The sequence below is a fragment of the Macaca nemestrina genome, chromosome 17 (genome assembly GCF_043159975.1).
Source record: "Macaca nemestrina isolate mMacNem1 chromosome 17, mMacNem.hap1, whole genome shotgun sequence".
NCBI classification, from domain to species: domain Eukaryota; kingdom Metazoa; phylum Chordata; class Mammalia; order Primates; family Cercopithecidae; genus Macaca; species Macaca nemestrina.
This window is the reverse complement of record NC_092141.1, coordinates 49,388,944-49,404,944: the sequence shown is the minus strand read 5'-3', so window position 1 is coordinate 49,404,944 and position 16,001 is coordinate 49,388,944. Positions and strand designations below refer to the sequence as shown.

General features: G+C 40.7%; 1 protein-coding gene across 3 annotated transcripts in view; it reads left to right on the top strand.

Moving 5' to 3' along the window:
* The window catches only part of LOC105476843 (vacuole membrane protein 1), a 142,157-nt gene that overhangs the window by 62,948 nt on the left and 63,208 nt on the right, over positions 1-16,001 (top strand). For all 3 annotated transcript variants that reach the window (XM_011733104.3, XM_071082843.1, XM_011733103.3), the window contains one exon: positions 3,453-3,584. In XM_011733104.3, the coding sequence (XP_011731406.1) occupies positions 3,453-3,584 (132 nt within the window). The remainder of the gene's footprint in view (positions 1-3,452; positions 3,585-16,001) is intronic.

The following is a 16,001-nucleotide window of genomic DNA, read 5'->3' as shown; positions in this document are numbered from 1 at the left end:
AATTCTTGTTTCAAGTGTGGATAATGTAGTTACACATGGAAATTGTTGGTTCCACCCATTGTGAATATAAAATGTTTGAATTTGATTTGGTCCCTTGGGAATTCTTTTTGAGGCATTTGGAGGCAGAACCATAAGACAGAGCAAACTGAAATGCTTAACATTGCTTTTTAAGAACTAGCAGAGCTTTTTCATTCACTGTGTATGGCTCAAAGTTGAGAATTTCCCTAGAGACTATGTGCCTGTTGCATTATTAATTATCCTGTGTTTAAGCCATTTAAGTCCAAACCAAGTTACTAGTTCATAAACATTTGTTTTCCTTATCTTTAATGTCACAGCAGGTCACGGTGGCTCACGCCTGTGATCCTAGCACTTTGAGAGGCAAGGTGGGAGGATTACTTGAGCCCAGGAATTCAAGACCAGCCTGGGCAACATAGTGAGACCTCATCTCTTTAAAAAAAAAAAAAAAAAAAAACAGAAAACAGAAATCCTGGTTGGGCACACTGGCTCACACCTATAATCCCAGCACTTTGGGAAACCAAGGCGGGAGGATCACTTGAGCCGAAGAGTTCGAGACCAGCCCTGGCAACATAGCAGGACCTCGTCTCTACAAAAAAGAAAATTTTTTGAGACAGAGTCTTGCTCTCTTACTCGGGCTGGCACGATCTTGGCTCACTGCAACCTCCGCCTCCCAGGTTCAAGCATTCTCCTGCCTCAGCCCCAAAAATTTTTTTTAAACTAGCTGACCAGCCGAGCACGGTGGCTCACACCTGTAATCCTAGCACTTTAGGAGGCTGAGGCTGAGGCGGGTGGATCATGATGTCAGGAGTTCAAGACCAGCCTGACCAAGATGGTAAAACCCCGTCTCTACTAAAACTACAAAATTAGCCGGGTGCAGTGGCAGGCACCTGTAATCCCAGCTACTCAGGAGGCTGAGGCAAGAGAATCACTTGAACCCAAGTGGCAGAGGTTGGAGTGAGCCAAGATAGCACCACTGCACTCCAGCCTGGGTGACAGAGTGACACTCCGTCTCTAAGAAAAGCTAGCTGAGCATGGTAGCATATCCATATAGTTCCAGCTATTCAGGGGGCTGAGGTGGGATCACTTGAGCCTGAGCCTGGGTGGTTGAGGCTGCGGTGAGCTATGATCGTGCAACTGCACTTTAGCCTGGTGACAGAGAGAGACACTATCTCTAAAGAAAAGGAAAAAGTTGGGCCGGGCGCGGTGGCTCACGCCTATAATCCCAGCACTTTGGGAGGCAGAGGCGGGCGGATCAAGAGATCAAGACCATCCTGGCTAAATGGTGAAACCCCGTCTCTGCTAAAAATACAAAAAATTAGCTGGACGAGGTGGCGGGCGCCCATAGTCCCAGCTACTCGGGAGGCTGAGGCAGGAGAATGGCATGAGCCCGTGGGGCGGAGCCTGCAGTGAGCCGAGATCGCGCCACTGCACTCCAGCCTGGATAACTGGACAAACAGACATTATATCTCATGATAGAAATACACACACACAAAAAAGGAAAAATTCCACCAAGTGAGTGGAATATGAGTCAATGTCATGAGGAAATAAACATTTTTCCTGTAGTGAAAACTTATTTGCTGGGTGCGGTGGCTCACACCTGTAATCCCAGCACTTTCGAAGGCCAAGGTGGGTGGATCACCTAAAGTCAGGAGTTCAAGACCAGCCTGGCCAACATAGTTAAACCCCGACTCTACTAAAAATACAAGAATTAGCTGGACCTGGTGGCACACACCTGTAGTCCCAGCTACTGGGGCAGCTGAGGCAGGAGAATTGCCAAGATTGTGCCACTGCACTCAAGCCTTTGTGACAGAGTGAGAGCCATCTTAAAAAAAAAAAAAAAAAAGAAAAAGAAAACTTATTTATCCTGGGCTGGGCGCGGTGGCTCACGCCTGTAATCTCAGCACTTTGGGAGGCCGAGACGGGCGGATCACGAAGTCAGGAGATCGAGACCATCCTGGCCAACACAGTGAAACCCCATCTCTACTAAAAATACAAAAAAAAAATTAGCCGGGTGTGGTGGCGGCGCCTGTAGTCCCAGTTACTCGGGAGGCTGAGGCAGGAGAATGGTGTGAACCCGGGAGGCGGAGCTTGCAGTGAGCTGAGATCCGGCTGAGAGCCTGGGCAACAGAGCCAGACTCCATCTCAAAAAAAAAAAAAAAAGAAAACTTATTCATCCTAATGTTTAGTTTTCAAAGGGCTTCCTGACCACAATTTGTTAAAAGTTTTAACTCAACAGAAGAAACACTGTATTTAAATTAAAGCAACTTCTGAAGTTCCAGAAGATTTCCTAGAGAATTTTTATCTATACTGTTGAATTTTTTTTTTTTTTTGAGACGGAGTCTCGCTCTGTAGCCCAGGCTGGAGTGCAGTGGCTGGATCTCAGCTCACTGCAAGCTCCACCTCACCGGTTTACGCCATTCTCCTGCCTGCCTCAGCCTCCCGAGTAACTGGAACTACAGGCGCCCGCCACCTCGCCCGGCTAGTTTTTTGTATTTTTTAATAGAGACGGGGTTTCACCGTGTTAGCCAGGGTGGGTTTCACCGTGTTAGCCAGGGTGGTCTCGATCTCCTGACCTCGTGATCCACCCATCTCGGCCTCCTCCCAAAGTGCTGGGATTACAGGCTTGAGCCACCGCGCCCGGCTTGTTTCTTTTTTTTTAAGATAGAGTCTTGCTCTGTTGCCAGGCTGGAGTGCAGTGGTGCCATCTCAGCTCACTGCAACCTCCGCCTCCCAGATTCAAGCGATTCTGCTGCCTCAGCCTCCAAAGTAGCTGGGACTACAAGTGCGCACCACCACAGTCAGCTGATTTTTGTATTTTTAGTAGAGATGGGGTTTCACCACATTGGCCAGGATGGTCTCGATCTCTTGACCTCGGGATCTGCCACCTGGGCCTCCCAAAGTGCTGGGATTACAGACGTGAGCCACCATGACTGGCCACTGGTGAATTCTTATTACCAGATCATTTAGATATCAGAAAGGCGGGGGGGCACAAATGATAAAAATAACAGAGTCTAAGTAGAGATTCTAGAGAACTAAAATTTACTTAATGTCTACGATGCGCCAGGTGTTGTATCAAGATTTTTTTTTTTTTGTCCATAGACAGGAATCTCACAATGTTGCCCAGACTGGCCTCAAACTCCTGGGCTCAGGTGATCTTCCTGGCTCAGCATCCTGAGTAGCTATGGCTACAGGTGCATGCCACTGTGCCTGGCTTGTCTTAAGGGTTTTATGTGTATTATCTTGCCTAGCATCAGATAGGTCAGAATTAGAGCCAGGATTCAAACTCTTATTATTTTGGTTATGTAGCATATACTTTCCCCCAATATACTGCGTCTCAAAATGCTTCTGGTGATATAGAAGAGTATGGGTTTGATCTATTAAGTGTCACCGTTGAGAACAGAACCTCATTGTAAGTATTTTGGTTTTTCACCTAGGGTATCGGTACAGCAATTGGAGAGCTGCCTCCATATTTCATGGCCAGAGCAGCTCGCCTCTCAGGTGCTGAACCAGATGATGAAGAGTATCAGGAATTTGAAGAGATGCTGGAACATGCAGAGTCTGCACAAGTAAGAACAGTGGGGATAGAAAATAGAACACTTTACTTATTCCTAAAGAGGCTATTAAGGTAAAACTGTTAGTAGTTACTCTGAAGAACAAAACTGCTAAAGTAAAAAAAAAAAAAAAGAAAGAAAAGTACTACTTGATATAGAATATTTAGAAAGGTCAAAATATAAAAGATAATCTTGATCTTAGAATAGAAAATTACAGAAAAATGCAATAAGACAACTCTTAATACACTAAAACACCTTGTCAGAAACCAGGGTAAATTAATGTTGCCAGTGATGTTAAGGAGCTGAAACTTGCTTTCTCCATTGTTTGTTTAGAGATATTACCAAGCAGACTGCTGCTTTGAGTCCAAAATAATAGAACTTCTGAATTAATTGTTAAACATAACATCAAAGGCCAGATGTGGTAGCTCACTCCTGTAATCCCAGCACGTTGAGGACCCAAGGCAGGAGGATTGCATAAGCCCAGGAGTTTAAGGCTGCAAGTGAGCTATGATCATCCCACTGTACTCTGGCCTAAGCCACAGACCCTGTCTCTAAAAAAAAAAAAAAAAAAGAAAGAAAGAAATCTTACTATATGGCTATATCTATAGTGGCCCTTTCCTCCCTTGAAAGCAGCTTCATTCTGTATTCCACAGAGTGTGTAGAGCTGCTGAAATGTTTGCTAAGGGAGTATATGAATTATATCAAATTCTTAAGTAGTTACCAAAACTTTAAACTAGTAAGCAGTATGTAGTAGTATATATGACAATAGTAATAGTAGAACTTTTTCTTTCTTTGCTTCTTTCTTCCTTTTTTTTTGTTTTGTTTTGTTTTGTTTTGTTTTTGATTCAGGGTCTCACTCTGTCACCCAGGCTGGAGTGCAGTGATGTAATCATAGCTTACTGCAGCTTCAAACTCTTAGGCTCCAACCGGGTGTGGTAGCTCATGCCTGTAATCCCAGCATTTTGGGAGGCCAAGGTGGGCAGATCACTTGAGCCTAGGAGTTTGAGATCAGCCTGGGCAACAGCGAGACCTTGTCTCTACAAAAAATTTTTTTCTTTTTTTTTTTTTTTTTTCTTTTTTTTGAGACGGAGTCTCACTCTGTTGCCCAGGCTGGTGTGCAGTGGCAGTCCCGAGTGGCTGGGACTATAGGCGCCTGCCACCATGCTCAGCTAATATTTTGTATTTTGTTTAGTAGAGACGGGGTTTCACCATGTTAGCCAGATGGTCTCGATCTCCTGACCTTGTGATCCACCCGCCTCAGCCTCCCAAAGTGCTGGGATTACAGGCATGAGCCACCACGCCTGGCCTGCAAAAAAATTTTTAAGCCGGGCACGGTGGCTCACGCCTGTAATCCCAGCACTTTGGGAGGCCGAGGCAGGCGGATCATGAGGTCAGGAGATCAAGAGCATCCTGGCTAACACAGTGAAACCCCGTCTCTACTAAAAATACAAAAAATTAGCCAGGCATGGTGGCGGGTGCCTGTAGTCCCAGCTACTCGGGAGGCTGAGGCAGGAGAATGGCGTGAACCCGGGAGGCAGAGCTTGCAGTGAGCCGAGATCGTGCCACTGCACTCCAGCCTGGGCAACAGAGCCAGACTCCCTCCAAAAAATAAAAATAAAAAAATAAAAATAATTTTTAAAAAGCTTAGCTGGGCCTAGTGGCGCATGCTTGTAGTCCTAGCTACTTGGGAGGCTGAGTTGGGAGGATCACTTGAGACTGGGAGGCAAAGATTGCAGTAAGCCCTGATTGTGCCACTGCACTCCAGCCTCGGCGACAGAATGGGATTGTCTCAAAAAACACAAAGTTATTCACCAGCCTCAATCTCTCAAGTAGCTGGGACTACAGTTATGTACCACTATGGCCAGCTAATTTTTATTTTTTGTAGAGACAGGGTCCCACAATGTTGCCCAGGCTGGCCTCATCTAAACTCCTAGGCTCAAGTGATCCTCCCACCTTGGCCTCCCAAAATGCTGGGGTTACAGGCGTGAGCCACCATGCCTGACCTGAACTTTCTTTTTTTTTTTTTTCTTTGAGACGGAGTCTTGCTCTGTAGCCCGGGCTGGAGTGCAGTGGCCGGATCTCAGCTCACTGCAAGCTCCGCCTCCCGGGTTTACGCCATTCTCCTGCCTCAGCCTCCTGAGTAGCTGGGACTACAGGCGCCCGCCACCTCGCCCGGCTAGTTTTTTGTATTTTTAGTAGAGACGGGGTTTCACGGTGTTAGCCAGGATGGTCTCGATCTCCTGACCTCGTGATCCGCCCGTCTCGGCCTCCCAAAGTGCTGGGATTACAGGCTTGAGCCACCGCGCCCGGCCTGAACTTTCTTTTTGAATAATATTTAACAATTCAAACTATTCAGCAGTTCAGTCTTTCCTTTGCCTCAGTCAGATTAATGAATGCCCTGGAGTATTCTAGACAGTGTCCTCAAGATGAGCAAGGTAAACTTTCAAAACAGAAAAATACTAAATGCTAGGCCTAGGCAAGCAATAACATAATTGGTTGAGGCTTTTTTGACCTAATCACAATCTGTGTATCAGCCTCTATCTCAATTATCTCAACAGAGTGTTTCGTTTTCAGGAAAATTCCTAAGAACATTGTTGAAAGATTGAATCTCCATCTTCAAGTCAGATAGGCTTTTAAAAAATGCATTATTACCCAGAACTTTGGGAGGCTGAGGCAGGAGGATTGCTTGAGGCCAGAAATTCAAGACCAGCCTGGGCAACATGGCAAGATCTCATCTCTACAAAAAATGAAAAATTAGCTGCGTAGGATGGTGCATTTCTGTAGTCCCTGCTACTTGGGAGGCTAAAGCAGGAGCATTGCATGAGCCCAGGAGGTTGAGGCTACAGTGAGCTACATTTGCACTACTGTACTCTGGGCAACAGAGCAAGACCCCACTGAAAAAAAAAAAAAACAAGAAGCATGATGAAATAGAATTCAACCAAGTATGGTTATAGTTTTTAATTAAATACAAAACTTTCAAATGTGAATTTAGAATAGCCAGATATAAAACAAATGAAATAAAGAGCCATGAACATCTGCTCTTTGTGAAAAGAGCAAGTTGCCCTGGTACCTGCTTTGCCTTATCTGCCAACCAAATATTATGCCTGTCATGACATCATAATGTTTATATTAATGCTAATAATTATTACAAATATAAACTTTTAAAATTATTTTTAGCATTTTAAAAATCCAATATCTAATATGACCCTTGTGTTAACTCTGAGGGAGTTTGGAAAGGTACCATTCTTCTAATTTTATAGAAAACTGTAGATCTAGTTGTTACTTCCCAAATTTCACATACTTATAGGTAGAACAAAAACTCAGAATGCCAGCATTACTGGTATATTCCGATTACTGAAGCCAGTCTGTCCACAGAAGTAGATGGGTGAGACTTGTGACAACTGATAGTTCTTTGAGTTATGGCACTAACTAATGTATATCATTTAACATCTCTAAAATTCTTTTTTTATCTATATGAAATCAGCAGGTTGAAGTGGAATAAGTATAAGGTGGCTTACAGCTACACATTTTTATGCTATGACTTGGATTCCAAATGGGTATGAGAGTTATTCTCTCATAAGTAAACTAAGGTACTATGATTATTTCTCCTTTTTTTTAAAAAAAAGCTTTTTTTCTTGGAATTAACATTTTCAAATTTGCATAATCTCTTTAAATCTCTGGCTTGCCTTCTCTCCCCTCCAACAGCTCTGTAAAAACACCTCATGATAACACAAATAAAATTATATCAACTCCATTTTTTTTTTTTCATGAAGTGATATCTCTGGAGCCCTCCCTGCTCCCACTTCATTCTGGAATTGCTATTCAGTTGGCCTTCCGCACAGTTGCTTCTGTCTTGGTTCAGATTTCTTGTCTTCCTCCTTCTTAATTTACACCCTCATTTTGCTTGAACATATTCTGCTGTAACTTCCTGTGAAAGGGGGAGTAAATGGAAAAATGTGATACCTTACATTCTAAACTAACATGTTCTTCATTCACAATTAATTAACTGAATATAGGATTGTGGGTTGAAAATCACTTTCTATACTTAGAATTTGGAAGGCATTGTTCAATTGTCTTCAAGTTTCTGTAATTGGTATCCAGAGGACTGATGCCCTTCTGAGTCCTCTTTATAAGCAGTCTACTTTTGTTTTGTTTGTTTTTCCCTCTAGAAGCTTTTAGGTTCATTATCTGAGGTATAGTCTTTTTAAAATGTATTCTGGGTTTGGCACGGTGGCTCACACCTGTAATCCCAGCATTTTGGGAGGCCGAGGTGGGTGGATCACTTATGGTCAGGAGTTCAAGACCAGCCTGGCCAACATGGTGAAACCCTCTCTCTACTAAAAATAAAAACAAATTAGCTGGGCGTGGTAGCATGCGCCTGTAGTCCCAGCTACTTGGGAGGCTGAGACAGGAGAATTGCTTGAACCCTGGAGGCGGAGGTTGTGGTGAGCCAAGATCATGCCACTGCACTCCAGCCTGCACGACACAGCAAGACTCCATCTCAAACAAAACAAAAAACAAATAAAATGTCCTCTGATAGGTGCTCAGAAAACTTGTTCCTTAGTTTTGAGAAATATTCTTGTATTTTTTATGTGAGAGTTTTCCCTCTTTAGTCTCTATTCTTGCTTCCTGGAATTCTAGTTGCTTCAATGTTAGGCCTTCTATGCCCATCCTTTTAATTTTTTAAACCTTTTTGCTTCTAATATTTATCTCATTTTACTACCTATGAGATTTCCCAAGTTTATCTTCTAAGTCTTATATCAAAATGTTTTTCTGCTGTTACATATTTATTTTCAAAAAGCAGTTTGTATGTATTTTTCAGGCATCATCTTTTCTTTGTTCAATTTGGAGTTTGAGGCTTTCCTCAAAGCCTGATAATCCTTATTTATCTGTTTATATGAGAATAAGACACTTAAAAGCTAAGTGGAAGCTGTGTGTGTAGAGGCCAGGTGTAGGATGGCGAGGCTTCCCTATTGTACAGTCAAGTGGCATCCAGGCTTAATATTTACTGAGAACCTCCATGTATCAGTGTCTATTGATCTTTTCTTGGCGATAGTTCAGTTTCTCCATGATGGATCCTTCAATTTCTTGCCTAGGCGATACAGACAGTCCCTGACTTACAATGGTTCGACTTACGTTCACCTTTACAATGGTATGAAAGTGATATACATTCAGTACAAACCATAGGTCAAATTTTGGATTTTGATCTTTTCCCGAGCTAGCGATATGTGGTACCATACTCTCACTCAATGCCAGGTAGAGCAGTGAGCCACAGCTCCCAGTCAGCCAGGTGATCATGAGGGTAAACGTCCATACTCTGCAGTATACTGTAATTTTGCCCAACTATAGGCTAATGTAAGTCTTCTGAGGATGTCTAAGGGAGGCTAGGCTAAGCTATGATGTTTGGTAGGTTAGACATATTCAATGCATTTTTGATTTATGATGTATTCAACTACAAAGGGGTTGAGACACGTCACCCATTGTAAGTCAGAGAACATCTGTATCAGCCTTGCTGCTGACATGCTAAAGCTTGACTGGGGAAGAGTGATTAGAGATCTCCATTTAGTATGTGGACTGTTGCTTAACTCACTTTCTGTTCCATCTGTGAATACCTACACAAACACAAGCACAAGTATGTCCAGAGCCCAGAACATTCACTTTTGTCTAGAGACTATGTCTCCTACTGATATGAGAGAGAGTTACCTGGCTGTGCTGAGTAGGGATGGGACCTGGGAGTCTTTTACATTCTCCTTGTTTTCAGCCCTATGCCAGCCTCTTCTGGCAGTTCTGCTGAAGAGCTCTTTTGGAGTTTTGTGGGGCAAAGTATTTTGCTTCTCTTCCATATCCCTCCCCTGTACGCTCTCAGGTATAATCTTTTCTTCTATTTGTCCTGTCCTCATTTATTAATGCTAACTTCATCAAATATTGAGTTCTCGTTTCTGTTTTCTATGTTTTGGGGTTGTTTTTAGAACAAAGAGTATTCTAGTTGTCTATTACTGAGCAACAAATCACCTCAATATTTAGTGGTTTAAACTAAGAAAAGTCATTCGTATTGCTCACGGAGTGCAGTGAGTGCCTTGTCTCTGTGTGATATCTCTCAGGGATCCCATCCATAGCACACCCTACATTGGCTAGAATATCAGACTAGAAGACTTATTTCATTCTTTGCAGGGTTTTGATTTTAGAATTTTAAATAATGAATTTCATAAGCTTATTACCATCTAAAAGCTCAATTCCAAAAACTAAGATATTCTAGAATTTGATGAAGAATTCTTTATTTTATCCATATAATTTGAGCTCTTGAAGACTTTGACCATTTCTTTTCTCAGTCTTTATCTATCTACTGTTGGGGTAATAATCTTTTTCTTACATCTCTTCTGTCCCTGATTAGTTACTTTTTGAGGGGATCTTCTCTAATTCCACTTTTTCTTTGAGTCATGGAAACCAGACTGCACACAATACTTCTGTTGGTTATGGGGTTTGGCTATTTTCATCCTGCAAAGCCAATAATTAAAATCACTATTTTAAGATAAACTGTACATTTCTCAGTCCCTAATTTCATATTTGCTTGTCTGTATTGAAAAATCCAGTAAGCAAAATGTACACACATACTGTTTCATGTTCTTTGTTAGAAATCATATACTGTTGCCTGGTGCAGTGGCTCACACCTGTAATTCCAGCACTTTGGGAGACCAAGGCGGGTGGATCACTTGAGGTCAGGAGTTCGAGACCAGCCTGGCCAATGTGGTGAAACCCCATCTTTAACAAAAATACAGAAAATTAGCTGGGCATGGTAGTAGTACTGTGCTTACCATACTATAATGTAGCAATATTTTCTGGTGCCATCTCGGCTGACTGCAACCTCCGCCTCTTGGGTTCAAGCAACTCTCTTGCCTCAGCCTCCCAAGTAGATGGGATTACAGGCGTCCACCACCACGCCTGGCTAATTTTTTGTATTTTCTTTTTTTTTTTTTTTTTTTTTTTTTTTTTGAGACGGAGTCTCGCTCTGTCGCCCAGGCTGGAGTGCAGTGGCCGGATCTCAGCTCACTGCAAGTTCCGCCTCCCGGGTTCACGCCATTCTCCTGCCTCAGTCTCCCGAGTAGCTGGGACTACAGGCGCCCGCCACCTCGCCCGGCTAGTTTTTTGTATTTTTTTAGTAGAGACGGGGTTTCACCGTGTTAGCCAGGATGGTCTCGATCTCCTGACCTCGTGATCCGCCCGTCTCGGCCTCCCAAAGTGCTGGGATTACAGGCTTGAGCCACCGCGCCCGGCCATTTTTTGTATTTTCAGTAGAGATGGGATTTCACCATGTTGGCCAGGCTGGTCTCGAACTACTGACCTCAGGTGATCCACCGGCCTGGGCCTCCCAGAGTACTGGGATTACAGGCGTGAGCCCCTGTGCCCAGCCTGATTTTTCTTTTCTTTATTCCTTTTCATGATTTTTTCACCAGTTTCCATCAATTTTGTGGCTTATTACAGATTTCAGTGGATGTGGATATAATTTTCCTTACATACTTTTTCCCAGTTTCAGATAAGTTGTATAAGATTTTAAATTTTTATTTATTTGTTTATAGTTGTTTTTCAGTTGAAGGGGTGAGGGAGAATAGGTGGAAAGAGACTGTTCCAGTTTTCCGTGTTATAAATTATCTGAGAGGGTACTAATGTTTTAACTGTTGTTCAAAGGAGAGTTTCTTGCTATGGCTTGGCAAAGAAGATTTTCAATGCTTTCAATCATGAATTTGTCTTAGTCCCTTTGCTTATATTACGTTTTACAGATCTGCGTATGTCTTAATTATACAAGTGCTTTTAGTAATAAGATTCTTACATTCCAGAAGTATTGTAAAGTAAAAAGTGAAAGCTCACATACCTTCTCCCCAGCATAGTAGGGTAATAATCACTGTATTCCAGACTGCTTTCTTTGCATACATAACTTTTTATAAAAATTAGAATCATACCATAAATTTTAATCACAAGTTCCTTTTTCACAGTATCATAGACATGTGATACCGATGTTATTATAAAATTATTTTTTATTACAAAGTGATACATCTCATTGTAGAAAATTGGTGAGTGCCCTTTAGTTTTTTCTCTATAAATTTTTATATACCTAAGAGTGAAATCATATTGTTTGTTGTTTTGTGACTTGATTTGAATCTAAAAGTGTGAACATTTTTCCACTCCATCAAATATTTTTACATCTTTGCTATAACAAGTTTTTTTCTTATTACAAAGTATGTTTATTATAATGAAATGCTGAAAATATAAATAAAAAAGAAGAAATAGAATGTTCATCTAACTGGTGCATGTATCTGTTTTTTCTAACGTATTTTTCATTTTCTTACTGGTTTACATATTTAAGAAGATGCTCTTTGTCATATGCTACCAGTATTTTTCCTTATTCCCAGTAGTATTTCCATGTCATTTACTGGGTATGTTTTGTTATATTTTACTTTTTTTGAGACAGAATCTCCCTGTGTCGCTATGCTAAAGTGCAGTGGCGTGATCTTGGCTCACTGCAACCTCCGCTTCCCAGGTTCAAGTGATTCTCCTGCCTCAGCCTCCCAAGTAGCTGGGATTATAGGCACATGCCACCACGCCCAGCTAATTTTTGTATTTTTAGTAGAGACGGGTTTCACCATGTTGGCCAGGCTGGTCTCGAGCTCCCAACCTCAAGTGATCTGCCAGCCTCGGCCCCCCAAGTTTTGGGATTACAGGCGTGAGCCACCGCGCCCGGCCTGTATTTTCTTTTAATACTTTTATGGTTTTATTCTTTTATGTTTAAGTCTTTAATCTATGAAAATATTTTTACATATGATATGATGTAGGAATCTTTTTTCTTTCTTAGGTAATTAACTAACTGTATATTGTTCCAACACTGTTTTCCAAGTGATTTTAATATCTTAGTTTAAAAGATACTGGGTTCTTATTTGCTAAGCTATAACTTTACCGACATCTTTCTAATCGCAGCTTATTGGTTATCATTTACAGATTCTTATAGTAATCAATTTAGCAAAGATCCAACGTTTATCTGACTTCGTTGCTGGGATCTGGTTATAGATAACGTGTATTTGGTAAAACCTCCAATTTGATAGAAGCAATAAAATATGGAAAAGTTGGGTCAACTGTAGCTAAAACAGCAAATTAAGTAAAATCAGTAACTATGAGTGGAAAGTTAAATTTTAAGATTGCATGAGAATGAGTTAGAAAATACGGTTTTTTATTCTTGAAGGGAAAACCCTTTAGTAGAATAAGTTTATCAGCCAAAAAAGTAAAACAAACAAACAAACAAAAAAAACACTTGGCTCTCATTGCCATGTGCTCTCCAACTAGGTTAAATGGTGTATGTGATTTTACTAAGAAATTGTTGTGGCTGGGCACGGTGGCTCATGCCTGTAATCCCAACAGTCTGGGAGGCTCACGCGGGTGGATCACCAGGTCAGGAGATTGAGACCATCCTGGCTAACACGGTGAAACCCTGTCTCTACTAAAATATACAAAAAATTAGCTGGGCGTGGTGGCGGGCGCCTGTAGTCCCAGCTACTCTGGAGGCTGAGGCAGGAGAATGGCATGAACTTGGGAGGCGGAGCTCGCAGTGAGCCGAGATTGCCCCACTGCACTCCAGCCTGGGCAACAGAGTGAGACTCTCTCTCAAAAAAAAAAAAAAGAAAAAAGAAATTGTTGTTATGAAACAATTTTATTTGCTTAAATTCCAGTGTTGACTAATGGTTGGATGTCATACTATAGATGTTTTACGGGGAAAAAAAGATGATTAAAGCATTTATTTGTATTCTGATTTATTATGATACCTGCTGTATTTTTCTGAGTACAATGTTGAGATTAGGCAGTATTTTTCCACTAAGCTGACTTCCTTTTGCTCTTGGCTTTCTATCATGTTTCCACTAGATGTCTGTGAGAGGCAGACATGAATGAATGTAGCTTCCTCTGACCTTGAGCAATTTTAGCATCATTTATAAAAGTTAGGTCTAGATAGCTGTTTATGTGCTTTGTTGACTATTTTATGCAAGGTTTAATTATTATCTTTATGATCTTCTTTTCCTTCTTGGTTCCTGTGTTCTGTTAATGTTAATCACCATCCTAACAATCGCTTTGGGTCAAAATCTGAGTCATCTGATTCCCGCCTTTCCTCCCATCCCCAGTAATTAATTCTTTAAGGCCTGTTGATTCTATCTCCATAGTATCTTATATGCCCTCTCTTCTCCCTTCCCACTACTGGTTCAGGCCTTTATTATCAACCCTTACCTAAGTATTGCCAGCGGCTTCCTAGTAGGTCTACTCTTTACTAGTTTTTTTCTCCCAATATTTTCCCACACAAAGTAACCAAAATAATTTTCTGAAAACTATCTCTACTTGTGGAACGTTGCTGCTCAAAAATCTGTGATGGCTCCCACTGTGTATAGAGTGAAATCTAAACTATTTAACCCAATTTTCTTCATTACTTGGCCCCAACCTACAACTATTTCTGATTTCCCTTTAACAGTTTTTTATCCTCTGCATTGATGGTTTTCAAGTTGAACTTTAAAAAGCTGCTAGAATACCCATTCAACATCAAAAATTGTGTGTGTGTGTGTGTATGTGTGTGTGTGTGTGTGTGTGTGTGTGTGTGTGATTAGAGGGAGGGAGGGAGAGAAGGAGGGAGGGAGGAAGAGGGAGAGAGATTTCTTTTAATTAAAGAACTCTGAAGTTTTTAAGTTTAAAAATTACTGACCTGATCATTTGCAATAATTTAACTTTTTCCTCCACCACTATGTGGTATTGTTCTTTTTCATAACTTTACTTAGTGTGTCATTTCTTCCCATCTGCATGTCTACTTTTTAATTTTCTTACCTTTTGATTTATGTGCTGCTGGCTTCTTTGTGAACTATTTTATGATTCCCTTCCTACCCCTACCTCACCCCCTTCACTCCTCTCAAATTGTCTCTGAATTCCTATCTCAGCCCAGCTATGTCTTTCTTGTGTCACTTATCACATTCTACCTTCTTTTAAAACTATTTATAGACTTTTCTTATCTCTCTAGGAGTCTATAAACTCCTTCAGAAGGGGGCTTAAAAATGTGTGTAGTTTCAACAGTGCCTGCCTACTCTTGCACATACTACTCATGCAGTGGATACTTTGAATAGATGATGAAATAACAGTAAAAAAAAGTGTAGCATTACATGAAACATGTCCGTTAATATTCAGTCTTATTTTGCTGCAAAATGTAAAATGTAATTGAACACCAGTAATTTTACAAAGAAAGGAAGATTTAACTGTTTTGCATCTTTGAGTTTAATAGTCATCTGAGAGCAATTGTCATCTGAAGATAATGTAAAAGACACCAAGTTAAATAACTTGCAAATTTTTTTAATTTTTAAATTTTTTTTAGACTTGGAAATTTTAATTCACATTGAGTAAAACAACTTTTGTAAAATTATATACTTTATACTTTAGAAATAAATGAAGATTCTTGTGATTTGTTTATTCTCTAAGCTATATAACCAAAAATGAAAATTAAAGATACTTTAAGAATTAAAGAATTTGAAAAATAAAAGAACTTATTTGCATGATGTATCCTGAAAAATTAGGGCAGCCAGTATTACTGAAATAATGGAGGAGTCTGGGAGTGGTTGTGGTATTTTTGTATTTAAAGCTTACACAATAGAGGAGAAATGTTGTTGTACATATTTACTTACAAGAATATGTTTTGAATAAGTTTACTTTCCTAAATGCCATCTGTTTTAATGACCTGCTACTTGGATTCTTTCTCACAGTGTTAGGTTGCTGACTATGTGAAATTTCCTGCTGCTTCTTATTGCTATCAGAATAGGAAATTTAAAATTAAATCAGAAATATAAAAGTCTTAAAACTTCACGTTTTCAAAGAATATCGTGAAAACATATTCAGGCTCATACCTGTAATCCCAGCACTTTGGGAGGCCAAGGCAGGTGAATCATTTGAGGTCAGGGGTTCAAGACCAGCCTGGCCAACATGGTGAAACCTTGTATATACTAAAAATACAAAAATTAGCTGGGCATGATGGCAGGCACATGTAATCCCAGCTACTTGGGAGGCTGACGCACGAGAATTGCTTGAACCTGAGAGGCAGAGGTTCCAGTGAGCCGAGATCACACCACTGCACTCCACCCTAGGTGACAGAGTGAGATTCCATCTCAAAAAAAAAAAAAGAATGTGAGTTTTTTTTCCTCTATTTTCCTATCAATTAGCTCGTCTTTCTGTTGAGTATCGTTCATGAGTCTGCAGACCATTTTAGGCTGAATATTTCCCCAAAGGCTATTTTGTAGTTTCGGAATTTAATCTTATTTTAAGGGAACATTTTTAGGTTCTATTTAGGACTATAGTAATTAAAGTAATTAATACTCAATAATTGCTACCTACTCTGTATATTGAAGCTAAATCCCCAAATTGAGTTTTAAT